This window comes from Pezoporus wallicus, unplaced genomic scaffold (assembly GCF_028554395.1).
Source record: "Pezoporus wallicus isolate ANWC-B61680 ecotype Strahan unplaced genomic scaffold, APGP_CSIRO_Pwel_v1 contig_6789, whole genome shotgun sequence".
Taxonomy (NCBI): Eukaryota; Metazoa; Chordata; class Aves; order Psittaciformes; family Psittacidae; genus Pezoporus; species Pezoporus wallicus.
In genome coordinates, this window is record NW_026637361.1 from 1,718,183 (window position 1) to 1,745,953 (window position 27,771).

General features: G+C 39.7%; 1 protein-coding gene across 1 annotated transcript in view; it reads right to left on the minus strand.

The window, feature by feature from the left end:
* ST8SIA1 (ST8 alpha-N-acetyl-neuraminide alpha-2,8-sialyltransferase 1) overlaps positions 1-27,771 on the minus strand; it is a 118,834-nt gene that overhangs the window by 72,912 nt on the left and 18,151 nt on the right. The window contains exon 2 of the mRNA XM_057405196.1: positions 15,764-15,908. Coding sequence (XP_057261179.1) covers positions 15,764-15,908 — 145 coding nt within the window. The remainder of the gene's footprint in view (positions 1-15,763; positions 15,909-27,771) is intronic.

Sequence of the window (27,771 nt, forward strand, 5' to 3'; positions counted from 1 at the left end):
AGTAGCTAGACATCTGTTGAAAGCAAAACATAAAGATATGGCAATCAAAAGACAATTTTTAAAGTACTAAACCATGGGTTTTAAATTTACTCCTCCTGACACAAGTTTGGAGAGCACTGCCAGTAAATGGTACTTAGGTGTATGTTAGTGAAGTGAAAAAGACCCTGAAAGCATAATTTCAGAGAAAATGCTTTTTGAAAGAAAAAAAAAATCCATGAATTCTGGCAGAAAGGCTACTCATCAAAGCCACACACATACCTGTCATGTTTTCACAAGTTAGAATGTATTTAGCTTCCCTGAAAGTACAACAGTAAATGGAATGTTGACCTATTTGCCAGAAGATGGCAGAAACTTCTTCAATTTACAGCTAGGTAAAAGGGCTGTTAAGTGACTGATTTGGATTGCTGTTAAATTAGGAATGTGGCATATCTTGGATTTCCTGTATGTATTCAAGTTTTAAGATTAAAAAGTTTAAAAGTTAAAAAAATAAGCCAAAACTGGCCTGGCAACATGATACTTAACAAAATTGTTTGATATGGTTTCCAACAAATCTGTAGCACATTAAAATAATACTTAATTCACTTTTAAGTGCCACAGACAAATGTCATCACAACATGTTAATTGAGAATGGAATCAGGGTCTTTTTGTGATCTAAAATGATTTTTAAAAAAATCACATAGAAACAGAACAAAGAAAGGAATTAATAGGGTGCCTATACTCTTAAATAATGGGTTGGGGAGACAGCTAACAAGAGGGGATATTGAATGTTCAGATGTGCAAGAAAAACAGTGCAATGTTAGAAAAACAGTGCAATGCCATAAAGAAAAAATTCCCACTGCAAGAAAATTCAGAAAGTAAGTATGAGCAGCAAGATTCTAATTGTGGAGTATTAAAGAAAAGCAAGACTCAGTCGAACTTAGATAAACCCCAACTAATCAAAACTCCTGACTGCATGTGTAGTCCTTCTGCAGAATCACCATTTCAGCTTATATTGTCTGTGATTAGTAAGTGCCCCACCTGTTTTGACTTTACATTGCCTGCCGAAATTTAGCAACTAGCCAGTTACATTTCAGAAGTTAGTGCATCAAGCACTGGATATGTGCTTAAAATCCACCAATCTGAAAGAAAAAAAAAAGAAAAAAAGACCTTTTCAGGACAATGAACCTTCTCTAATCCTCTTTCACCACTGAGTTTTACTGAACAAGACTGGAAGCTCAGTGGCTTAGATCAGGCAAATACAGAATGTACCAAAACCTCATACAAACATTCAAAACCTTTAAGAATTGTGCACTCTTTCCCCTGGACATAGCAAATCAATCATATAGCATACATCATATATTCATATATGTTCATCAAACTAGAGTTCTGCTCTAGGTTCTGCTAATAACCTCATTACGTTAGGTAACTCTTTGTTTCCTCATCCATAAAACAGAGCAGTAAAACCTGTATTGTGGAATCTGCAATGAAAAAGTGCTTTACAAGATCTAACCCTAAGTTGCTTTAGACAAAAAATATTACCTCTCCTCACAAAGTTTGGTTTATCTGTGTTCTTATACCTTCAAAGCCACAACAAAGCTATCAGAATAATAGGAGAACATTATTAGGCAGTATTACTACGGGAGAAACAAAGACATCCAGACAACAAAGAAACAGGCAATAGAAAAGCAACTGCAACTCCTACCTGACACCACTCATCAATAAATCATTTTACAGTTGAAAAATTGTGATGAAAACCTGTAATTCATTTCTAGAACACTTTGAATTTCACTCCAGGTGTGCCAACTACCTCAGTATTGGACTAATGGAGTAGCACTCACATGGAAGGGAGTTGTCTCATCTTTATGCAGGATTCAAATCCCCACAGAAGGATAAAGCAGAGAGGCCAGAGGAGTTACGCTGCTGTGAAACAGATGCAAAATGAGATTCATGCTCCTCACCTTTATTGTTGCAACAACTCTCTGTCTCTAGAGTCTATTATTAAGACCCATGAACTCCACTCAACATGACAGCAGCCCAGAAAGTGTTAACTGGAGAGTCAATTGACCCCCTAACTATTATTAAAAGACCAACTAGAAAGAGACACCAGGAAAGACTGAAGAATAACAGCAGCAGGTGAGGAGGGCTGGAGACTACCTAGGGGAAATCTAAGAGCCACAAAAACATGGTGAGGAAAGCATGATAAAGAATTGAAATGGCAGACTGGGGAGCTGTCAGAAATGGCTTAGTGCAGGGTGCAAGGGCTAGAACCCAGGAGAAAAACAGGCTGAGTTACTCAGATGTTAAGAAGTAATGAACTGGGCTCCCTCTGAACACTCAAACCTAAAGCTCAGCTTCTTGTGCCTGGGTTAACTTTCCTTGTGCCATGGAGCAGGAAAGACAATAAAGGTCATCTCTTTCATAGAGAAGGACACTGGGATGCCGTAGACAGCAGATGTCTTTGACAAAAAGCAACACAAAAAGTACACTGGAATGAGCGAGTTTTGAAAAATATTTATTCTCACCCTCTTACCTGAAATAGGATTATCCACAAATACATCTATAGTATAGTGCACGTACTAGTTCACCTCACTTTTGTATTATCAAAATCTCTGATATTTTATCTCAGAGATTTTGATAATACAGAAGGTAAATATATCTATCAGACAAAAGGTATATTTACTCTGTTTTTACATCTTTTCTCCCCTCTCTGTCAGACACCAGCTCGAATTTCAGCTTTGGCATGGAAAGATCCTGTCTCAAAAGACAAACTAGAGTTTTTCTCTTACAAACATAAAGAGAAAGTGCCTATTATGAAAATACGTAATTTCTGAGATCAAGACCTTGTTAGGTCTCTTAAATCAGGTTTGACTTTGATCTGCCTTGTACATTGTCAGCTCCATGGAGAAGGAAGGGTAAGAGAGTCATGTAAAACTTTAGCACTAGACAGACGTATGATAAAAACCCTATTAAGCTGGCAAGGCTAGTTAGGAGCAAGGCAACAACCTATAATCTCATATGCTTTTCTGTAGTTGAATGCACTCTGAAGGAATGACAGGAATAAAAACTTGCTTTTGTCAGTGGAAAGATAAATCTTGGAGATATGAAAGAAGGGGGCAGCTCTGTTGAATAAAAAGGAAAGGTGCCAGTTTTACAAGCTCACATTTCTGAAAATATGTGCGAGTTAAATGACTTGATAGAGCTACACTCATGAACAGCCTATTATACTAAATCCCCTTCACTCCAGCTCCCTTCAGCACTTCAGTGGAACCACCAAACCTGAGTCAGTAACACCCATCATTCAGGACCCCTGACAGGTCAAGCTGGGCTTGCAAGTTACCTTACCCTATACAAATGTTGCCCTCAACTAAAGGTGGCAAAGAGAATAAAGTGCAAAGTTCTATAAAGTACAGACTCAGCAGTACCCACAAGTAGGCAACCGAAAAGAGGAAGGACAATAGGGATGTCCTTATTAACATGCATTTTACAAAAAAAGTTAAGTTTACATGGTCAACAAAAGTAATACTAGATGGAGGTAACTGGCGTACCAAACTTCAGGGTACTTGGAAAAATTAAAAGAAGGGGCGAAAGCTTATATGTATTAAAAAAAAATAAAATCAGTTATTATCTCTTGCATACCTAATTACTGTGGATGAGGAGTTCTATGGCTACCTTCTTTGCAGGGTAAAAATGCTAGCAATGAAACTAACAGGAAGAATATAGTTTACATGGGAGTAGAACCGCACCAAACACTTTCTAACTTTGCCATTACATTTTTCATCTCCAATAAAAGAAGACCCTTTAAAATCACAAAAAGCAAGTTTCTAAACTTGACTGGAAAAGTTATTTGTTTTGTAGGCTTCACACAACAGCAGGTTTCAGAAAAGTATTCAGCCTTACAAGAGCCTAATAGGACTAGATAAAAAGAAACCACCATTGCTAATTGTCACTACACAGGTTTTCTCTACAACTTCCTCATCTCTCAAACAGTCTATTCTCAAATATATATCTCAAGTAAGCAGATACCCAATTTGAAAGTCCCAAAACACAGGGGCTATCTAGGCATCCTGATGCCAACTTGTGGTAAATTTGTACCCGAGGAGAATAGTACCTGATCCTCTCTCAAGAAAAGCTGCAGAAATTAAGATTCCTACTACTGCACCAGGAAATGAAGACACCAGTGATCTCGTTTCTTTCACTGTGTCTCATGCCAAGGATCTCTGTACCACTCAAAAACTAAATGAAAAATAAAGCCAACAAAATTATGGATGACTCCACTTTAATATGATGATGAGCTTAAATGAGCTAGTCCTGCTTTTCAAAGGCCTTGTTTGATACCTTAAGCTAAAGAAGAGTTCCTGGCTTTTCATATATTGCCCAGGATATCACAAGGGTTCTCTAGATCTCTTCCAACTTTTTGCCTCTGAAGCAAAGGAATAGTGGTTCAGTATCTCTATCTGGTTTTGTAGTATTTCTTCCCTACACACTCCCCATGCAGAAACCCTCATTTTAATTGTCTCCAGAGATTCCTATGCATAGATTTATCTGTGCAGTAACACAGTAACATTGAATTTGATTGACTGTAAAGTGCTTGAAGGAATTGTCACAAAGAGCATCGTAATCATACCAAGGATTCCTCATTTCTTCTTCTGGCACAATAATGGACCACAGGATAGGTCTGTGTAGCCTTTGCATTTATTGTCTCCTTTCACCTAAACTGTCTCCTATTAAGCCTAGGCCTATCACTTACCTTTGCAGTATTGCTCCTGAATAACAAGCTACTCTACGCATTCATCAAACCCTGCTGCAAGAGAAAGGAAGTGAGACAAGCCAGTGGGTTTTAGATTGAGGAAAAGGCTGGAGATGGTCCAGATAGAGGAATATCTATTAATGAATTAGCTTACAAATAGGTTAGCCAGCCTAAAAACCAGAATATGCTACACATTCTCGTTCTACATTTGTGTCGTGCTCACAACCTCATTAAAATCAACAGAGAGAAAGCATTGCATGATAGTACTTCATGCCCTGCAGACAGGCCTAATTCAGCTTGGCTCTATACACTGAGAAATAAAGACATACAATAGTAACTCCATGCAATCTTCACTGTGACTCCTGGAGAGGGGACTCACCGCTGGCAACTGTCCCTCTGTCTCTCTCCAGCTACATAAAGTACTTTCAGTCTACTGAGGCAGACAGTTGGGAGAAATTAGCTGAAGCAGACTACAGCACACAGAGACCTCACCCCAGAAAGGAGAAGATCCCTGAGCTCTGTCTCTGGTCAGTCCTCATTACCAGAGGAAGGAGATGAGCATGTATGCTGGGACACTAAGTTTACCTCATTAGTAACGACATCCAGTCACTACTGGATCCTGGCTACAAGAATAATCAGCAACACTAAATACAAGGTTGTTCAAACAGAAAGATGCCATTAAGCTCTGCCTTTCAGAGGGTATGCATCGATGGTTTGTATCATCTCCAAAAAGAAAGTCTGAGGATATATTTCTGAGGGCACCACATGGTTAATTGTCACATATCTTCCTTGCAGACTATTAGAAAAACGAAAACATTCAGAGGTTTAGAAATGTTATCTGATTAAAAGAGTTGTGGTTGTTTAGCCTAGAGAAAAAATACTGTGGGGAGACTTGATAGCAGTCATATGTGGAAAAGATAAAAAAAACCTCTTGAATTATAGGGAGGGAATTTGAAGTTAGACGTCAGGAAATATCCTACACATAAGGATAGCAAAGTACTAGAATAGACTGTCTAGTGAGCTGTAGGACTTCTATTACTGAAAGCTGTAAAAAATGATTAAATATGTTGGATACATCCCAGGTAGAGCTGTCTGCCATGGGGCAAAGGCAAGAGGGCAGCGGCCTCCGAGTATCCCCTCCAGACAATGACTTTGCCCAGGTTTCGCTGATCTCATCAGAACGAGCTGACAGTGCCCCTGTGTTTTGGTGCAGCACTGCATAGTGGATCCCCATATGAAGGTGCAAGGCTTTTCCCCTTAAAAGCCTGGGTTTGTAAAAGAAAAATCAGAAATAGTGCTGTACTTCTGAATTATGTGGTGTGATTGAATACATTTCTTTGTGAGAAGGGAACTGTGAAAACAGGTGTTGATTTTGATTCAGTGTTGTTCAATTGAGTGGCTACAACTGAAACCCTTGTTCTCTTGTAGCTGGTGGCTCTTACCCAAGTGCAGCAAGCAGAGGATGGAGCTAACAAGCGTACTTCAAATCACTGCATGTAGCTCTCAGGCATCCCCCAGCATACATTTGCAGCTAGCTTTGACATGTTGCAACTTTTGTTGCAACTAGCTGCAACAAAATCAGTGAAATGATATAGTAAAGGTAAGTGAGGAGGGAATCTCTGAGGGAGCTGCCTGCCCATGCATATCACCAAAGGTTGAAGTGATGTTAGTACCACTATCTCCTTCACTACCCTGACTTCTTTCCTTTGGTCCCTGCAGGAAAGCCTCATTACTGTGGGACTTAATAGGTTGCAAACACTTCGGTCACACCCTATAAAGCCATAAGTAAGGAGATGTTATACACATGACAAATTGGTCATTAGTTAGTACATTTATCCCTCTAGCTCTCTAGATAGACCCATCAGCACCAGACAGCAACACACTCGCGTTTCAATGCAATACACCTGCGCTAAAGCTGTTCTGTGAATCTAGACCTTGTCTTAAAACAAAATCCGAAGCACATACTTTTGAAGCACAGGATGTGAGGAATTACACTCTTCATTCATTCACACTTAGCCATAGGCTTTATGCTAGGAAGACTAGTTAGGGCAGCAGCAGGTGGACAAGGTGCTATGTTAATATTAAGATATTTGACTTCCAGGAGCTGTTTCACATCAGGCTGTTGAGAGCACAACCATTACCCCTTCACACAACGACAGATAATTTACTCATACAGAAAACTTCTCTGTCCCCTTCCTAATAAAGGCATATTCTCTGGGTAAAAGGAAAAGCCAGCCCCTACCATCATATATAGTTTTTGTTCTTCGCCTATCATGCAATTCCAGCACCAGAGAATGAAGGTAACTGAATGCATATGCATGACTTGGGAGTTCCTAGAAAACATTTCAGGTCACACAGAACTAGTATTTAGGATACAATTCAGGTCATTTCCTCCTGATATAATGATCACCCAGTGTCTTTCATCTGAACCTTCTGAAATTGGTGACCATTAGTCCAGTACACATTACACTGAGAAAAACAGTAATCCTGATCACAGATTGTATAACTGACTTTCAGCTTATAGATCCAGGGCTCACCTAGGAATTTGTGCAGTGTCATGTTAGCAATAATGTACTCTACACGAAATTATCCTGCAAATGTCTGCAACAGCCTTTCTGGTATTCCTGAACTGGATGAAGGCCAGTGAATTTAAGCCATGGTCTTGGGCTTACGTATTCCTCCTTCAAATCGTCTGCAAAGCCAGGTATGCATATATGTAAGTTGTTCTTCTCTACAACATACCTAGACTAGCACTGCCAACTGTCACCAGTCCCAAATGCCCATCATTCACAGAAGTGTCTATAAGTATCTTTAAAAGGTAAATTTAAAAAGTAGAAGATACCATAACCACAACAGAAAGAACTATTCCTTTCTGCATTTGGGATTCACCGTTACATTACACAAGACTCTTACATGTCATATCCTGACTCATTTCATCTGGAGACACCGGTGCTTTCACTTGTCTTGCTTTTGCCTGCTACCACAGACTACCATTTTAGCCACCACACACAAAACACTCATCTCAGATTAGTAGCTACTGGCCAGCAGAAAATCTGCAGCACAGATTTGTCAAATTTATCCTCAAAGACTTTGAAAAAGCATAGGCTTTGATGATCGAGAAGGAAAAAACAGTCTGGATTCTTGATCTGAGGAACAGTGAGTTAGATGCTACTTCACCTACACATTCAGCCTCACAGGATTTATCTGGTGCATCTTGATATAAGAGAACCATACTACTGTGTTATTTTCTCAGTGTCCGAAACGCGATTCGAAAGCCAATGGCTGCCTCATGGGAGCCATTCAGCTGTTCTAGAAAAGAACCACAGCCCTTCCTCTCCATACCATATCAGGCTATAAGGACTCTAAATCAACCGTGCCTGGCTACATAAGTTAACTCTTGAACTGTAATACAGCAGACTTCTCATTAAATGTAAAGCTGGGCATAGACTCCCCCTTAAGCAAGAAGACATAAAAGATCTCTTGAAAGTCACTGTATAATCCTCCTACAAGATTTGTAACCCTAATACCTCTTCTTAATAGCTTCTGCAGTGGTATAACCTTCCCTGACTTTCTTTGGAGCTGCAGACTGTGCTAAGCCACACTTCTACATGTATTTAGGAATACCTGGGACAAGGGGGAGGACTACATCTTTGCTGCAGGTGAAATAGTATTTCATCAATTCCTAGTTCCACCAGATGGCAAGTGCTAAGCATGAAATGGAACCAAACCTAAGCCTCAAATAAGCCAACACCAGTATTAAGCCTACTTTAGAAGTATATCACAAAAAAAAATAACTACTGAATACAGCAGTATAATGTAATCTGTTCACTGAATATATAGTCACATATACAGCAAAAACTCAACTTGAACAAGATTACTTTTAATAATAAAATTAATAAATAATAAGAAAGGCTAATAGTTGTAAACTAAGATATAAATGATAAAAGTTTACTCAAGATTTAGACACTAACTTCCAAAGAAGCAAAGGTCTCATTGCACCTGTAGGTGGAAGTCTTGGTATATAAACGAGATCACTGCCAGAAAAAACCCTTCATGGAGAAAGAACCTCCTTTTAGCATCTTACCAGCTATATAAAGCTAACAATAAAACTAACAAAAAAACCCTAATTGTGTTGCCTTTGGGCAGAATAGAACCCACTCTTAATTCTATTTTTATACCCTCAGCCAGGCAGCTTATACGCCCTGTAGTTACTTGTAGCCATCAGAAGTTTGCTGTTCCTGTAGTTTCCCATCTGTGACCACTTCCTTTAATTATTCTTCTGCTTACAACACGTCTTGCTTCTAAAGCAGCAATTTTATGTCACAGTGAAGCAGATGAACATTGACTAAAAAGCCCATAAAATTCCCAGGGCAGTAGCATAGCCTCTTTGGCCATCTTTGACCACACTGCCCACTTCCTCTTCAGGTTCAGCTTTTATGCTCTGTACTTTACAATCCCACAGCATAACATTTGTAGTTGTGACTTCTAGGTACCATCAAAAACATTATTTGAGGTAAAGAATTTCAGCTGCCCTATGGCCTATTCACACGCAGCAGCTGCTTTACGCACAGGCTTGCATTTTACCAGTCAGTAACGGTACAATCCTGGGTACCAACAGAAATGGATAAATACACTCTTTGAAGAGCTTTCCAAATATAAAAATCATGCCAAGTTGCAACAGTCTCATGGCTGCATTATCCTCTTGAAATCCCACAGGGTTTTATACTTCTTTTAGTACTGTTCAGTATGCAGAGCAACACAGGAGCTAGACCATATTTGTTGTTCCACACCCTCTTATCCCCAAAACCCTAAACAAAGATGGAATTGATCTGTGGGGTTTTTTTGAAGGCCCAAGGGCATAAATGTCTATCTGACAAAGGCACTGGTGCTTGGAGCAGCTCTTGTGTTACATAGGAAAGAGAGTGATTGGTGTTCAGTCACTTCAGATTTGAAATAGAAAGGTTGAGTTCAGGCAGCCATTCCTCCTTCCCAGTCTGAAGGCCAAACTGACACTTTGCAGCCAGATCTAGTCCTTCCCTTCATCTCTGTTACATTTGGAAAGGTCAACATCTATTTATGTATTTGCACTGACTGAGATAAAGCCTACTTGGCATGTCTGTTATTGCAGATAAACTCCAGAAAATCAGGCTCACCATAGACAGCCTGGCTAAGCAGCTTGGTTGCAGACATTTTAGCAAGCTCAGAGAGGCAAAAATCACATGTTCAATGATCAATAGGGACAGTAAGCCACTCTTTGATCAGCTTTAACTGAATTCAAACAGAGCATGTTGCCCATCCTCTACTTCGAACTATATGCATGGCATCTCAGCTTTTAATATAAATTTGATTTTCACCATCAGGAATGTTTTCCTCTTGCCTATATGGAGTAGCTTCAGATAGACTGTGGCTTTGGCTTAACTGACCAGATAGAACAAATGATGCCCTATTCCAGCTTTGTTTAATTAGTGAGCATGGAATCAAAGTGAGGGCAATGGTAAACTTAACTAAATATTGAGACAGATTCTTTATCTCAATCACCCTGATGCCAATGGCAAGAACACACAGCATTTGCTCTAAGAAAGTTAACGCTGTAGTCTTAACAGGGTTCACATTCCTTACACAGCTGCAGCTTTACATTCCACCCTACATCAGTCACTCTTCCACCTATCACTTCCCAGTACTTGCTGCTCCTAGACCTCATTTCTATGTGAATCAAACTGTCATTTTCTTCCTCAGGAAGAGTATGTTTTTCCTGGGCAAAAGGGAAAAAGCCTGCAGATGCTACACTGAACTCCCTTTCCAAACCTGAATTATTTCCCTGAAATAATACAAATTCTTCTACTAACTGTGGGCTATAGATGTAAGACTAGGGAATTTGCTTTGACACAGCACAAATACCAGCATCAGAGGAGGACATGATAAAATCTCTGGCCAAAGGAGGAATACTATGAGCAACCAAGAAAAATTAAACAAGTTCCCAGAATCTAACAGGTACCCTGAATAAAAAACATGAAATCATTCACTGTTACTCAATACAACATTCCCCCTGGTACCCAGAGAATGTCTTCATCTTACAGTTAAAGTTGGAGAGATGAACTTTTTCCCTGCTTTCATATAAGAACAAGAATTGAAACTCTAATTAATAACTTGAAAAATATTGCCTTCTTCCTGGTTACAAGGTATCCATAAACAGCTGCCAGCTTTCCCAGATTTATCTGTGGCTTGAAGCTATTTCCATTGGATTTCTCAAACACTACTTGAGATGACTACTCATGAGAAGCTCATTGCAAGTAGCCATTCTTCTACCTGACAGCATTTTGCAAGTGAAACATTAGAAGGGACTTGAGCAGCTGGAGAGCCACATTTTAATAATTTCAGATAATTTACTGGTACCAAATTTGCCCAACTCCTCCTGGTGAAATATAACAAAACCAGAAATTTTTCAATTACTTATTTTGTCGAATTAAAAAGTTGAAGCTTAACATTGGAAATGTCTTTTGAAATGTATTCACTCTTCTATCCTCCAAAATAATACTTTACATGGCAGAGTGAAAAGTTCCATTTGATTTTACTATTTCTTTAACCTTTTGGGGAAGGGAAAGGAGGCCTCAGGAATTCACCTCAGTTCTTCCTTGATATAAGCTTTTGCCAACAAGCAACAGAAATCAGTTATTTGCATAAACAGCCAAATCCTGGGGTGAGGTGGTTCTTTTTTCTTTTTTTTTTCCTTTAATGTTAAGAATAGACTGAAGCTTGCTTTTGAGCCTCTGAGGAAGAAAAAGACAGGAAAGAGCACAAAATTGTTCTAGAAAATGTTTGAAACTGGGGCTTGGTTTTTTGTCCTAACTCAAAAGCTGATGAGTGCTAGTGCACATTTCTCTCACGTGGTTTTGAGTTACATCCCTGCTATTCCTGTGGTTACATCATGTTTACCCATAGCGTCTAAAAATTACTGTAGGAATATATAGAAGACTGGTTTCTTCCATTCTAGTCAGGATGGTCTAGTCATTTTCCATCTAAAAGATGGAAAATGCTAATCATGCCTCAATACAGTGCAACAGGACCAGAGCTGCATGGCTAAACCTACCTCCAACCTGAAGAGGGAGGAAGGTGTAAATCTCTGTCCTGTCAGGGACGGGACTCCTGAACATTCACCAACACACTGATCCATTTTCTGTATAACAGTTGGACCACAAGGGAAAGGAAATAAATACATTTGTAAGTTACCCATGGCTTTTAGTGGTCAACCTAAGATATGGCAGCCTGGCTATTCAGAGGTTTATCCGACCATGCTGCTGAACTCAACTGTAGTAGGTTCACCTGCATCTCTGTCAGTGTCCCCAGACACCTATCAAAATTACTGGTTAGTATTGAAATTTCATGTCTACATGAAATGCTTTAGAAAAGTGGTAGATACACAGTAGGAATAATATCTCATTATTAGTATTAAACTACACCTACAGTTACATGCAGACTCTATACTTTTTGTCTCCTAAGAGTGTAATGCTGTAGATCACATCAAGTAATAAAACAAAGCTACTGTCAAGAAATGTCTGACTTTAATTAAAATTCAATTCCATTATCCGACAGCTCCAGGCAATGACACTGTAGGGAGATGATGCAGGCAGGATGCCCACCCTCACTGCACGCTAGGCCATTTTCTGTGATGACCCATGTCCTGCACGAGACTTCTCCTGACCATTGGGCATTGACACTGAGCCACTAGCAGTTTCTCTCCAGGATGGGAAAGATAGTGCAGTCTGCGTAATATTTCATTTCTGTCTCCAAAAAAAAAACATTCTAGAAATCAGGGAGGAAATGACACAGAGAGGGGGAGAGTAAGAGGACCTACTTGGCAACCTGGCCTAATGGAAGATGCCCCTGGACATGGCAGAGGGGTTGGAACTAGATGTGTTCTAAGGTCTTTTCCAACCATGCTGTGATTCCAGTAGCTGTAATTGTTCATTCATAAAAAACTCTGCAACTTCAAATTTTGTTCTCAAAAACTGAAATGAAACACTGGATTACTGTTTCCATAATAAAGTTATTTTCTTCTGCAAATTTATCCCTTGGCCAACCAAAAACTTAAACAAAAAATAAAAGGAGGAGGAACATAATCAAGCAAAGACTGAGGGGGGGGGAAAAAAAAGGTAGCAATGGAGCTGATAAAAAAAACCATCCACACGGATGAAATATTACATTCAAAAAATGGTAAAATTAAATGCTATAACACTACCAAAACCTTTTAACCTTTTCACTTCAAAGAAAAACTGAAAAAAAAAATGAGCTGATACTAAATTTATATTTTGACGAAATAGCATTTTTATAGAAAAAGCACTCCATCAGAAAATGTTGAACCAGCTGCAAGAGCTTTATCTACAGATTACTGAGAAGAAAGAATATTCTATTTTGCACTGTTCAGATTCAAAAATAAGTGACATTTTACATATTAATTTCTGGCATACTTAGATTACTTCTGTATAAGTCTCTCTTCATGCACAGCCAGCTTACTCTCTGCCATAAAATATAGCCACTTTGCTATATAGTTCAGTTACTTTATCCTGTAAGTTAATAAATGGCTCAGGATGGAGAAATCTTCTGCAAGCACAAAATGGCTTAAGTCCAGCAGACTGATGTGGATGGAACCGTTTTTATTTATTCCGGAGGAAATATTTTCACGATTATATCAACATAGCTGCAGCCCTTTACATTCCTGTTACTTCCCCTGAGCATTTCAGGGTATTACCCATATTTTATGAGTGGTTTTAAGCTTCTGGATACTTTTGAAAGGAATATTCATCTTCACAAAAATCACTTTCTGGTTGCTAGCAAGCTAATAGACACCATTCTTCAAAGTAGAAGACTGAAAAATTTAGGTGAGTATTTTTCTTGAAACAAAGAGAGAGGTAGAAAAATACTTCATTTAAGAATTTACTGCAAATAAATCTTCCTGAGGTTTTAAGCCTAAAAGGTTTAATCTGAGAAAGGTCTACAAAATTCCTCTGGGCCAAATACATAGGAATAACACATCAAGTTAGGAGCAGTGGTACTTGCAAGAAAAGAGGGAATAGTAGCAAGTAGCATTTGTCAGAAATTAACTGCCTGTCAATTCATTAAAGGAATAGTGTTTCTGGCACCAGTCCTAGAGCTCCTTTCTAGCATTGTTCTAAGCTTGGAACATTATGAAAATTCACCTTTTCCACCACCATCCCTACAACTGCACCTACCCATCCTCTGCAGCCTGCTTGGCAAGCCTAAGGGACACCGAAGTCCCAAATCCTTACCTCATGTTGTCTCTCAGCAGTTTGCCTTCCCAGGGCTTCCCAGATCCTCACTCTCAATCCAATCAACTGATAAACTTTGAGGGTAGGGATTGGGAGCCTGGGAACCACTGGAGTTCCAAAGAATATGATTCCCATCTAACCTCTCTGAAGAAGCCCATCCAGTACTTTGCTCTTCCCTGTGAGAGGAAGGAGGACACCAATATGGCAAAGAAAGCCAAATCTGAAATCCCAAATCCAACACAAAATAGTGACCTCACTGTGCCATCCCACATGGGGCTTTCCTGAAATGTTGGAAAGGATGTACACATTTTGAGCAGTCACTGCCAATATCTTTGTTTAGTGCAAAGTTCACAGCTCTGCCAAAGATTTCAGTTTTCTCCAGTAAACAGTGCAATATTGTATCAACAAATCCTACTAATCATCATAAAAAGGATTTACAGCTGCCTCTCTGTGACACACCACAAACTTTCTACCAGTCTCAAAGGCAGGGAATGAAATTAACTCCAGCCGGGCAGCCCTCTTCCAGCTGTACAGCAGGAAAAAACACTCGCCATGCACGTTTCAGCGTCTACTTGTTTGCTGAGCTTGCAGACACACAGCAGCTGGGGAGCAGCTTGGAGGAGGTAGAGGTCCATTAACCAGTTCATTGCAACAGGCAGAGCCAAATGACAAGACAGCAGGCTGGCAGCCTAAACAAGAAACAGCTCTAAAACCCCTCTTCCTGATGATGTTTTAACAGAAAGCAGCTGCTCCCATGTCTTCTTCCTCACTCTGCATTTTCCTCTCATTCTATCTCCACTAAAACAAACATTTGAAGTCGTTACTCTGCTGGCCTTTTTTTTAATTACCTTTTGGATGTTTTATTTGCAGGATGAGTTTAACAAGTAAGAACTCTGCTACATGTTTATCTGAAACAACAACAAATGAGAAAAGCCCAGTGTGAATGACTCAACACTAACTGGGAGGCTTAATAAATACCTATGCTTTTAATTTGATAAATTAGAATAAACATAAATTAATACGTTCAAGATGTTTGTCTTTCTATAAATGTGTAGCCACATAAAATATCTCCCCTTCCACGAGCAAAACTGAATATAATAAACTTATTTTTTTAACATCAGTTCATGTATTAATTAAAAATACAAGAAGCTTAAGCCAGTATTGCAAATTCCCAGCACTCAAAAACTCTGCCCTTTGCTGGGATTTTGAGGGTTAACCCAAAACACCTTTCCTGAACAACCACAAACCAATTTTAATACTCAAAACACAGCAGGAATCAACAAAGTCAAGTTGCTGGCTTCTGATATTGAGCTCACATTGCATGCCATCAATAAACTTCATTAACTTGGAAGTAACTTCACACACCTTCACACAAAGCAATGTCACACCTTAGCTAAATAGATCTGAAGCAATCCTAGATGAGGGACCATGCTCCCAGGGAGCATGATCACTGGCTGAAATGTAGAAATCACCTTCCTAAAATAGCCACAGCTTAGCATTTTAAACATCAAGACGGGTGGCCCAATCTCTCCCCTTGTGTATATCTGCACACTTGAAAAGTGGTCAGGGAAGTACTAACATGCTTACAAACATTTTATGATTTTCGCAACAAAGAAGTAAGAAAGCAGAAGAGGTTGTTTTGTATTGAGACATGAAGATAGAATTTCTTGATGAACATTTAGCCTACTCACCTGTACCATGTTACTATTTAGTATATTATTACTTAAAGTGAGAAGAAGAAAAGGTTACTAACCTGTGGGAAGAGGGAGTAAGTCACATTGTCGATAGTAACGGAATATAAAAATTCCCCGTCAAACCAGAGGTTCTTTCCCATTGGGGAGTTCAGCTTTGTCATAGCAAAGAGTTGTGCAGGGTCACAGCATTCTTCCAGCAGTTTCCTAGTGAAGGCAACCAAAAGAGAAAGGACTGTGTTAATTAGAGCCTTGGCACACCTTCTCTAATGACCACCCATCACACCTGAGATCCTGCTGCTCTCAGATGGTCCAAAGCAAGCCATTCATCTTCCCAGCCAATGGATGCACCATGAGTGACTCTATTTTACTTACAGAAGGGCCAGAAAGCCTGATTTTATCTCAGAAACCCTTAGAAACAGACAGTGAAAAATTTAAACCTCCATTCACTTTTGAGTGGCATAGGAACAGAATGAAGATTCAGCAAAGGAAAATTCCTCCTTTACAACCTGTTCTAAGGAATAAAGTACTGATCACCAACACATACAGAAATCAGAGAACTCTATCGAAAATCAAGCTTGAGCTATATGAAAGTTCAGTACCAAACCTTAATCATGAAAAGCAGGCTTCCTAAAACCCCACAATTACCTAACTTCTGCATGGAAAATTTTGGCATCTCTTTCCAGTTACTAAATATCCTTATGCTACATTTACAGCAGTATTAGAGCCTGCCTTCTAACTGAAGTACGACTTGAGTCATCCCAGTATGACAGATATATATATATAGTTAATATTATACTTCTCGTTTCCTCAATTAAATGGCATATCCTCTTACACATTCTTTTCCCCAAAATACTTATTACTCAGCTCACCTAGAAATTTGAGAGCTGGTAAGGTTGTTGAAAGTTGTATTAAGCAAAAATTCTGTATCACAGCAAACTCAGCAACTAACATCCTAAAATACAGAATGACAAAAAGCACTAGACATCTACTGGACAGGAACATCCTATCTTTCCGAACCCCATATAGAAGTAGCTCTCTAAAGAAAAAGCGACACTCACATGAGCTTTTATACATAGCAGACATATGTAAAATATATGTTGCAGAATGATGTCATTACAGCATAATAATATATACGTTTTTCATTTATTTTAACAAGAAGCCTAAAGAGACTGATGCTATTTCTAGCAGCTGCATAAGAGTTGCAAATGGAAGGCAGAAAAACATCGGTTATTAGTAACTACTAAAATGCTCAATATAGCTGTTCTCTGTGAAAGAGGAGATCTTATTTAAACCCATGAAATCATTCACAGAAGTGCATACATTTTTTAGCTTTGTTTAAAAGTTTTCACTGTAATCTTAGCAGAAGAGGAAACAACTCAGAGGAAAAAACAAACTAGGGTTGTCAGTGCTATTTGTTAGCTTTCCTCACTGGGGAAGGTCAGTGATTTGCCATGGTTCAGCTCCAGGCAGCTGCCCCCACCAATACCATAAGCCCCTGGGACACTTCCTTACATAGAGGAAGGCTCTCAAGGAACGGCAAGGATGTAAGCATGGGGAAATGGGATGGAGGGAAGGAGGTCCACTCCTCTCCTGAAACAAGTACCTGAGAGAAGCTTTTGCATATGACATGCAGGTAGATTAAACTGTTAAAAGGAAGTAAATTACACGAGATAACTGGGGACCATATTGTGTTGTAAGCCAAAAGTCATATTCCATGAAGAGCCGTGAGGTGAGCTCTCATCCTGTAACAGACTGAGCAACCCCTCTGTCCCCACAGACAGTCTAAGAGGTGAGTGATTTTTGTGAAGACTTTTATATATCAGAAGCTTATGACAGACAGCTTCATGACTCAAAATGTCAATATTTTGTTCATTTGACCCTGCCGCACTGCACTGCAGAGCGTGATGCTCCATCACATATCCAGACTTTACATTGTGAGGGTTCAGGGCTTGTAACTGCAGAGCATGCTGCTACTCAGACAGCAAAGAGGATATGAGGGTCTCTCTTCACAAGGAGCTACATGGAGAAGACAAGGGGCAATGGGTACATGTTGCACTGGGAGAGGTTTCATCCTGATATAAAAAAAAAAGAAATTACAGTGAGAACAATCATTCCCTGAAACAAGTTCCCCAGGCATGTGGTGGAGTCCCCATCAGTGGAGGTTTTTGAGATGCAACTGGACAAGGCGATAGATAATTGTATCTAGGCTCCATTTCCCACTGAAGGTTGGACCATGTAATCTTTCAAGGGCCCTTCCCATTTTGATGGTTCTGCGATTCTGGAACCGTTTTTCCCTTATACTGCATGTTGCAGAGCTGGTTTGCCTCCCTCTGAGCACAAAAATATGTTAGCCAGAGCAGCAATTTCCATTCCTAGAAACACCAATGGGTCTACCTATATCGCCCACAGAAAGGCTTCACATCATCCTCCTGCTGATGCCCAAATAAAGCCTTCATCATAGAACTGTGAAAACCAAACTAGAGGAAACTTGAAATCTCTTGCCAAATAACCTTTGCAAAACAGCTTAAGATAGGCATGGAATATTGTTCTAAATAAAAGATTTGAGAGTGGAGATTTTTCTGGCTGTCCACAAGCTCCAGTTCACAGCCTTTGGAAGATTATTTCAACTCTGTCAAGTAGAAAGAAAATTTTTGTCAGTCTTTCTCCTCTTCTTTCTATCCCCACAGCAACATTTTCAAGAAAGCATAAAGTAATCCAAGATCAGCTGGAGCCTCAATTCTTCATATAGTTGTTATACAACTGTATAACAAAATTTCCAAGTGAAATCCTGCAACTCATACCTTCTCTGGAAGTCTGGTCTGAGCAAGAAGCACAAAAATAACACATAACTGAGTGGAAAAGCATGTAGGGAATGGCTTAAATTAATGAATCCTCCTTAGCCAGCATAAACTAATGAGCTAAGGAGCAGCCCTCTGTACAATTAGAGTAGATATATATATACCTACTCTTTCCCTTCTCCAAAAATGCATTCTTCTGGCTCCCGTTCATCAATAAACTTGTTATGAAAAGCAGTAGGTGCCTCCTGGAAGGTCCACTAGTTCAAGTATGCATCTGTATGTATTAGCACAAAAATATTGTGCACTCACTTGTGCTTTCTGTCAGAAAAGAAAAATTATTAAAAGTCTCACATTATTCAGTCTCTCTTTCTGATCCAAATACCAACATCATAAAGTGGGAAAAGCTCCATGGGAAAACGTACATTAAACAGCAGAATGAATTTGAAGGCGAACCTAAAGCTGAATACTTTGCAGGATCAGGGAGTCTGAACTGATTTTGCCAAGCTTGACTAAAATATACAGCTGAAATGTTATGATAGAATTTGCAAAACTGTAGCAGCTTTTAGCAAAGGGCTCCAATTCACTACAAGCATTCCCTCACTCAAGAACATGATATGCATTTGACTCAAAGCTATCTCCAGTTCAGCAGAGACCTGCGTATGAGAGGAGTTAGCAACATGAACGTCGGCATTGAGAACACACTAGGGGCTCTCAAATCTGAGAGCACTTAAAGGGTAAATCCCTACTTGTAAGAGAAGCAGGCGTAAAGTTACTTTGAGAATCCCACTTCAGATCTCTAAGATTTCAGCAGGAACTGGGCACCAAGCAGATTGTTAAGTACAAGGCAGCACTAGCACTGAAGTGGCTCTGCACAGCAACTGAAGCAGCAACCTATGCACAAAACAGGAGCTGGGCAGCAGTTCTGAGATGTTAGCCGTATCCCCCGTGGCACGCATCACTGAGGTTATCTCAGCAGACATTGCACACTGAAAGAAGGAGAGTGAAATAGTTGGTGCCAAGTATCCTAGATCCGTATTACCTCATTTTCATGGGATTTACTGCTGACTAACTCTGGTCTGATTTCACAAAAAACCCTGTGAGTGGCTGTAGCACACAGAGTGCATTACTGAAGTGCAGTAACTAGGGATAATTAGGAGATTTGCCTCAGAAGACCACTTCTGACCAAAAGGGTGATACAGATGCACCCTCCTCCATCTGAAAACAGAGAGAAAGCCAGACCTCCTTGCAAAGCCTAAATCTAAATTCATACTTAGAGTCAGTGAAAGAGCTTGCATAAAAACCCCAAACTACTTAACCTTAATCTTAAATTAATAAAGTTTTCAGATACAAAATGACCTCTCTGTTATTATTCATATGTCCCAAGTCCAGGGCCAAGGCACACTTAACTGATTTAACTATTAAGCCCTCTTTCATTGCCAATAATTCCCAGGAAGGAGTCATCCATCTACAACTGCAACCTGCACACTGGTTTGCTAAATGGGTCTATTGAAAAATGGGAAGCTTAGCAGGAAACCCAGGCTGCTCTGTCTCCTGGGCCTGTCCCCTGGATCAGTTGCTGTCCTGCTCCTTTTCTCATCTGAAAAATTTATCAGTAATATTTTAATGTTGTCTTGCAGATAGATCACTGATTAAAAGAAATGCAGAGGATCAAGAATTAATACTAGTTTAAGCTCTATCTAAAATTAAGACCTTTGCCAAAACCAGCATCGAAATGAAGACATTGCTCTGCTCAAGTTCATTTCTAAAAACCCCCAGTTAGCTAAGCTTGAAGAATAGGTCTAAATACGATGAAAAAGAAATATGAAAAAGAAGGGACACTGCAGAGCAGGACAGAGAATCTGATCTAGTTCCCAGTCGACCTTTCTGCAAGATGATAAAATTTTATGAAGACTAAAGTCATGACAGTTTTTCTCCTTACATTTATTATGTTGCTGTTTCTGTTTATTAAACTTTCAGCATGTTTCAATGCCTCCTGCAGCAATTCCTGGTGTCTGGACTTTACAAGGATCATGTGATATTTACCCTATCTTCCTCAAAAGAGGAAAGAAATCAGGACAATAAAAGGTCATAGGCAGAAGCAAATCATGTACTGAACTGCCTGGTGCTGCAACATCCATGAACGGAAACAGATTGCAGAGACCATAGATGCTTCTCAGAGTAAGGGCAATTCATGAAAACCACCCTCCTTGGCTTAGCAGCACAGCTGTATGTGACTTTTTGAAGTACGAAATTTTAACTGTAAACTGCTGGATGATTTGCCATAAATTGCCAAATAGTTTGTGGTGGAAATTCTGAAATCAAGCACTCTCATCTTTTCTGCATCATTGGTATCTTTTCTTTAGAACCTTCTTCCAGGTCTTTTTGAAGTGCCCAAAAGGGAAATGAAGTATTTTACTTAACTGGAGAACACTGTATCTTTGGATTTTCACTATTTATTTTAAAATCGCTGACAAAAGATTTAGTGCTACCCATGTGGTATAGTTAGCACCTCTGTTTTCCAGACTGCAAAAGAAATACAAAACTGTCTTTTTTCTCCTGTGTATTAGGCAACCCTATCCTTGCTATGCTGGCCCAGTACAAATAAACCCTGGTGCCTTGCAGTAGGCAAAATCTGAGCTGTCAGCCCTTACAGCTGTAATGGCTGTTACATCAGTGTAACATCCTAACTTGTGACTGATTTTGTCCAGCTCTTTGGAAAATGTTTGCATTTTTTTCCTCTAACCTCCTTCCAAACAAACATCAACATAGTGCTTAACATTTCAAGGATCATAAATCTTTCACCATTTTCAGAAGACAGCAGTAGCAATGGTATCAAATGGCACACTAAATTTCACACTTTATAGTTCCCCAAACTTGCCTAAATTCTGTTCTCTCGAAATTTAACTGTGGCTCAGATCAACCTCTGAATCTTCAGATTATTTCAGATTATTGAATCTCTATTAGACTCTCCTTTGAATTTAAACTCAAATTTCAGATAGCTTGATAAAGATACACAGTTACTTCAGTTGATTATGCATCCTCTCTTTGACCAAAAACCATATTTTAAGAAAATTAATAAATATACTTTTATACCACTGTAAACAGACATGGATTCTTTTAATAGCATCACATCAATTTATTCCATACCTTTGTTAATATTTTAAGTACAAAGGAGCACTAGACTGTGCAACATTTAGATTGTAGGAGCATTGATGAGGCCAAATTTGACAGGGAGTATCTTTCCTATTCAACAATGTTTATGAACTAGAAAAAAAGGGCATTTCTCAGTGAATAGCACCTGAACATCTGACAAACCTTAAGTTTACCTGTCCTCCTGCCAATTCTTCTACTTACAAACTGAGCAGATTTGACCTGGAAAGCTACTGGAACACATATTTTTAGCCTGTTTTCAGACAAAATACATTTTGGTTTATGCAACTGCTTCAAACTGCTATGCACAAAACCTTCTTATAAGCTTTGAAACATAAATTATAATGTATGAATTATAATGTATGAAATAAAGTATGAATTCTAGTATTCAGTCAGATGACGTTTTTCTAAGACTCTCATACCAGATGTATAAAGAGCTATAAATAAGGAAACCACCACAAGTTGTGACTTGCAATAGCAAAGCCAGCACTGTAGCACTGCTTTATTACTCATGCAGTAAAATATACTGGAATTCAGGATACCCCCAAGTTGTCTGCGTTGTTCCAAATGAAACCCCTACCACATCCAGGAGAGATGGTAGCAGTGACTTGTCATCTCACCTAGGAAGTGCAATAAACAGCCACATTCCCTTGAGAAGTGACGAATTTCAGAATGAGCTGATGGCTTCCGGGCAGCAGACAGCAGCTCAAGAAAAATGACCTTACATGATGCTGGAATTCACTGGCACTGCACCAGACTGCAACTTTGCTTTGTTAATGCCACCACCACCAGCCCCTAAATACAACTGTTTGAGCGCCCATCTGAGGGAAGACACACGGTACATCTCGCTTCATTTACAGTATATGAAATGTAAACACTTCCATCCAAGTCACTCTGAGGCTGTTTTGTAGCAGAGAGCGCTTGAGGGTGTGATTCAGCTCAAACTCAACAGACATCTATTTTCTCTCCAATGACCAGAAAAAGACAAGCTAGCTTAGATGGAATCATTTATGTTTGGTAGTTTAATTCAAATCCATGAAGCCAAACCTAGAAAGCCTACCGAGGCTTCTACAGTTAACATGTGCCGCGACGGAGGGACTAATAGGCCTTCTGCCTGTCTACAGCAGCTCACAGAAGGATGTTATTTGCCAGCAGCAGCACCTGATGATCTTCCAGCTCTGTTCATACAGCCCTCACAGCCAGCTGTCAGAAAGATGAGATGGCACAACTGCATGAACTCGTAGTTCTGCCAGAGAGAACTCAGAGGCAAAGGGGAGCGGGGCAGTGGGAACAGATTAATTGTTTCATGTGCTATTCTTCTGGTTTTTCAATCTTATAAACCTGGCAGGAAGAGAGCAGCTTTCATGGAGATGAGGTGAAATTAGTGAAGCACTGTCTTGCGAAACAGCAGAACCATCAGCTGAGAGAGAAAGTTACAGTACATGACGGTGCTGCTAGAGGTGGGGGGAGAAATAAGCTGGTCTCACCACTTCCCTTGTTCCTTTCAGCGAAATTGCTGCTTGTTTTGCACCACTACAAAGAAATACTCGGCTTCACAGGGTGGCTGTATTCTTCCAGGAGAAGATTCACTAAAAATAAATCAAGCAGCTCTAATCTTACGTTTGAGCTTGTAATATCTAGAGCTATGATACATGCCACCTAGATCCAAGCAGTCACTACAGTGACTTCCCCACCTGCTGCTGCAACTCAGTTAAAAGCCCTGTAAGCATAATATAACGCTCCTCACAAAAGTGCCCCCATGCTCCAATACAAGGAAGTCCATAGGGAGCCCTTTACTACTTTGATCAGTTAAGGTTATGCCCCTCCATAGAAGGTGAACTGCCACAAATAGTAGTAGTAATAATAATAATAATAATTCCTTCATAACACAGATTTAAACATCCTGAAATGCCTAAAACCTGAGGACACAGAAATGAAAAGGAGGGGAATAATCTTCCCCTCATCAGTCTGAGAGCTTTTAGATGTAAAAGCTGTGGGTAACCAGACAGCCAATGCCTATACGTGTGACAGAGACAAGACAATATGTAAAAGCATCACATGAAAAAGCATGAAAGAGCCATATATTTTCAAAGGCATACGAAGTTGCACATTTTGGGGGAAGCTTTAATCCATCAAAGACATATGAATAGATCTACAACTGAAGGAAGCCCTATTTTGAAGAGAAACTTCTTCCTCTCACTTTTCAGAACCTGCATTCCACATCTCAAAACTATCAGTTGTGTAGGAGACAGAGTGAGTTTTGTCTGAAGCATCCACCTGATGCCCTGCCTGCAGGACAAGCCAACTGGCCAAAGAGGAGGACAAACAAAATCAGAAACCTCAGTTTTGATCTCTCTCTTCTATCCAGCCACTGTTTTTCATGAAACCTGTAAGAACTGACTACCTTTAAGACTTCTATTATTCTGTTGAACTGAGATGAAATTAGCCAGAAAGGCAAATTTCATAAAGGGGGTGGTTTACTGAGGTTGCAGTCATATATATCATATTTCCTATGCCTGGGGAGGGAATCCAATAAATGCCAAATAATGCCTTGCTTCAGCTTTCTTGAAGAGGACATTAACAAAACTATGTTCTTTGTTGCCCCTGTATACCTCAAATTATACACCAGTTAAGCTGTAATAGCACAATTTTAGATGAAAGTCATGATTCAATGCACTGTCAAGCACTGACACCAGACTTCACCTTCAGCCCAAGTTGCTGCAACCATCAACTCCACTTTTGAAAACAGCTGATGATCACTTGATCACGTATCCAGAGATATTTCTGAACTGAGTTCAGGGATCCTTCGGTGTGTTGGCAGATGGGTTCTAACAGATGAAAATGAATAGTAAAACTCTCACAGATTATAAGATAGCTTGAACTTGCATTTCTGCTGTTTATGGTTATAAGTTTCATTTCCAAAGCAGTTTTGTTAACACGTTTTACAACTTGCCTGAGTACTAGATGCTAGAAAGTCAGTTTCACTGTTGCAAATACTTTGCAATATGCAGCAAGTGGAATAAAATAAAGGAAAGGCACATCCAATTGGGAACATCTTTTCATTAGAAGCTCCAATTCCAAGTCTTTTTAAGATTCTCTTCTTCTGGTGAAGCCATAGAAAAAAGTTAAATGACAATTGCACTCATTTTTAACTCCATCACATTTGAGCTCTGGCTATTGCCAGACTTCCTGAAATCAGAAAACATCTCATCAGCTCTGAGTTGAAAAGAGTCTGTTCTTACAGGGAAGGTCAAGCTGAGATGCTTTCACCAGTCATCTCCAAATACCTGTCCCAGAAACAAGAGGCAATGTATCTTCTGTGTCTTCACAGCTTTCTCTTCTGTAGGCCCAGCAAAAAAACCTAAATAAAATAAAAATAAATAAAAAAATAAAAAAATCAAGCTTATCAGTGATCAGCTGGGTACATTGCAGAACTTGTATGATTAAGCAAAAACAGACGTAAATGCTAAGTTGCTGGACCACAGGATTTTTTCTTGCAGCTCTCCTACTTCTATCATCAGTGGCTGAGTGACAGCTATGTGTTGTAATAACTGATTCACGATGCAGGAGCTCTTAGTGGTTGAAGCCCAGTCTTGCACTCATGTAAAAGTGCTTCAAGTCTCAAAGCTCTTCCTAAGACACTCATACCCCCAAAGCCCAGCCACCACAGTTAGGCATCTATTTTATGTTGCTCATCTAGACTTTACAGTCAACAGAAGGACACTTACCCTACCCTAATACAGGTACCTAAGGCAGAAGAGAGCCATCAGTATCTGCAAGTACCTCTGCCTGTTCATTACTTATAGCAGGAGGAAACTGCAGCAGGAGTACTAACAGAGAAATTTAACTTTTAGATAGTTAAAGTAAGCGTGATGAACCTCAACCTGCTATATCCATAGGTGACTACAGATCATTAAAATCCGTTGCTTACTTCCTGGCCTAGACAAAAGGAACACATTCACAGGAAAGTGATGGGTTTATTTTTCTTTCTAAACATATCTCAGCAACAAAACCTGCCATATACCTTACTCCCTCTAGCACCTCATTAGAAAGGATAAAATACTGACGATGAAGTACACTTTTGCCATTTGCTCTCAAGAGTGCTGCCAACATACTGGCAGCTATGTAAAACATCTCTTGCAATTACTTAAAATGTGCTCAGACCTCCACTCTAACCAATCCTCACTGCAAAGCAACCTAGCTACTAACAAGAGATGTGGAAGAGTCCAAAAGACTTTTTCTCACTTTCTACCCACATCATCTAATTTCTGAGTCATGCCCCTCTTCTACTAGCAACCTAACCTGAGCCAAGTCCCTTTGGCTATAGTCACAGCACCAATTCACTGTTCACCACCACAACTATACACTTTGATTCCAGGATGTATAAAACATCTGGAATTTCATGGGTCAAACAAGCAGCCAGAACCTAAGCACTCTAAGTGTTTCCTCTAAGTATGTACTCTGCCTTTCTATTAGTCAAATTCTGCTTTCAAAGGACATTGAGAGGCTTGTAATCTGAGCTATTCCAGACCACAAGAGATGCTGACAGGATTCCCCTGAACACTTCCCCCAGTCAGCTAGAAAGAATTTGTGAGTGTAATCAGGGAACATAAAGCTGCCTTTCAGGACAAATATTCACATGGCGCTGAAAGCACAGTTTCCAAAACTCACATTTCCAAAGTTCCCAGAATTTCACAAGGCACTCTGTCTTGTCAGGGCTCTGAAACACTCCAATAATCCAAACTGCTTTGACCATCAAGGTCATCACATATTTACAAATCCAGCTTCCAACTCATTGCATGCTATTTTGACACTACCATTAAACAACTGATATTTGGCAGCACTCACCACTAATACAAAAGTTTTACAACATACCCAATGTTTAGTGGTTTGGATTTGATTTGGAGGACCTAGGGGCAGGAAGGTTGCCTAAACAGGCATAGAAGCAGCAGCAGAAGTAGAAACTACGCAGTTGCTTGGCAGTAAAAAAGAAGTAAGGAGGAGAGAGAAGCCATGTCTGAGTCGATCCTAATTTAACATTTCCTGCACTATACTCTGTCCTGCTGGAAATAAGTCAGCAATGCACAAAACCCATTACCCAGAGCAATTAAACAGCTTCCTTGGGGATAAACATGATTTATGTACTAAACTGTTATAGGCATGAAGTCCTGGCAAAGAAAGCAATGTATCCAACTTCACCCCTGTGTCTAATCTGGTGGCCTTTAACAGGTTAACACTGAATGCAAGAGAAGAATTCCTAAAAGCCTGTCAAACATAGAAGTGCAGATTGCCACATGCTATGACTCCTACCTAACTTTGCCAAGATGTTTATTTCCCATCTACCTCTCCTGCCTGTGCCATCTGCTGGACCTGCCCCCAGCTCTGCATTCACACCTCCTCTGCACAGGCACACACACTGAGAGGGCGTTTTGGGGAACCCCTAGGATTCCAATGCTGCAAAACAGCCTCCCTACAGCTACAGGAAAAGTTCATGTCAGAATTCAAGCCTGGGGTTTTACTTTCCCTCCTGCTTCTGCTCCACTGGTTTAAAGCTTTCCACCCTTCTTAAACTTCTTTAGTCCCAAAAATCCAGTTACAGGATTCATTAGCGTTAAGGTAGTAGATAGGTAAACTGGTATAAAACATACATAAATATATAAAAAAAAATTATATATAAAAATACATAAATAGGTGCCTGGCATGCAACAGCAATAGAAAACATGTTACCTTGTAATGTCTGCAATAATTACATACAGTGCAACTTTATGAAATTCTAAATGAATGTGAAACCTGAAGCATTTGACATCTACAGCCACAGATGATTCTTGACAGACTATTGAAATCCTACATTTAATTAGCTGGTACACTCCAGTTCTCACAGAGTATCCACAATCCAAAGAAATCTAAATAATAAAAAATACTGGAAATGGATCCTGAAAAGAGCCAAAAGGGGAATTTCTAAACCAGGCGTTACAAACAAACATAAAACTCACAGCCATGCTAGCATGTCCAAGTGATGCAACTGAACAGGGAAGAGGAGCTGTACTGCTCCTACAGAGTTATGCAAACTCTGCACAACTGGAGCTCCAACAACCAGGGCCATTCTCCACAGCAAACAG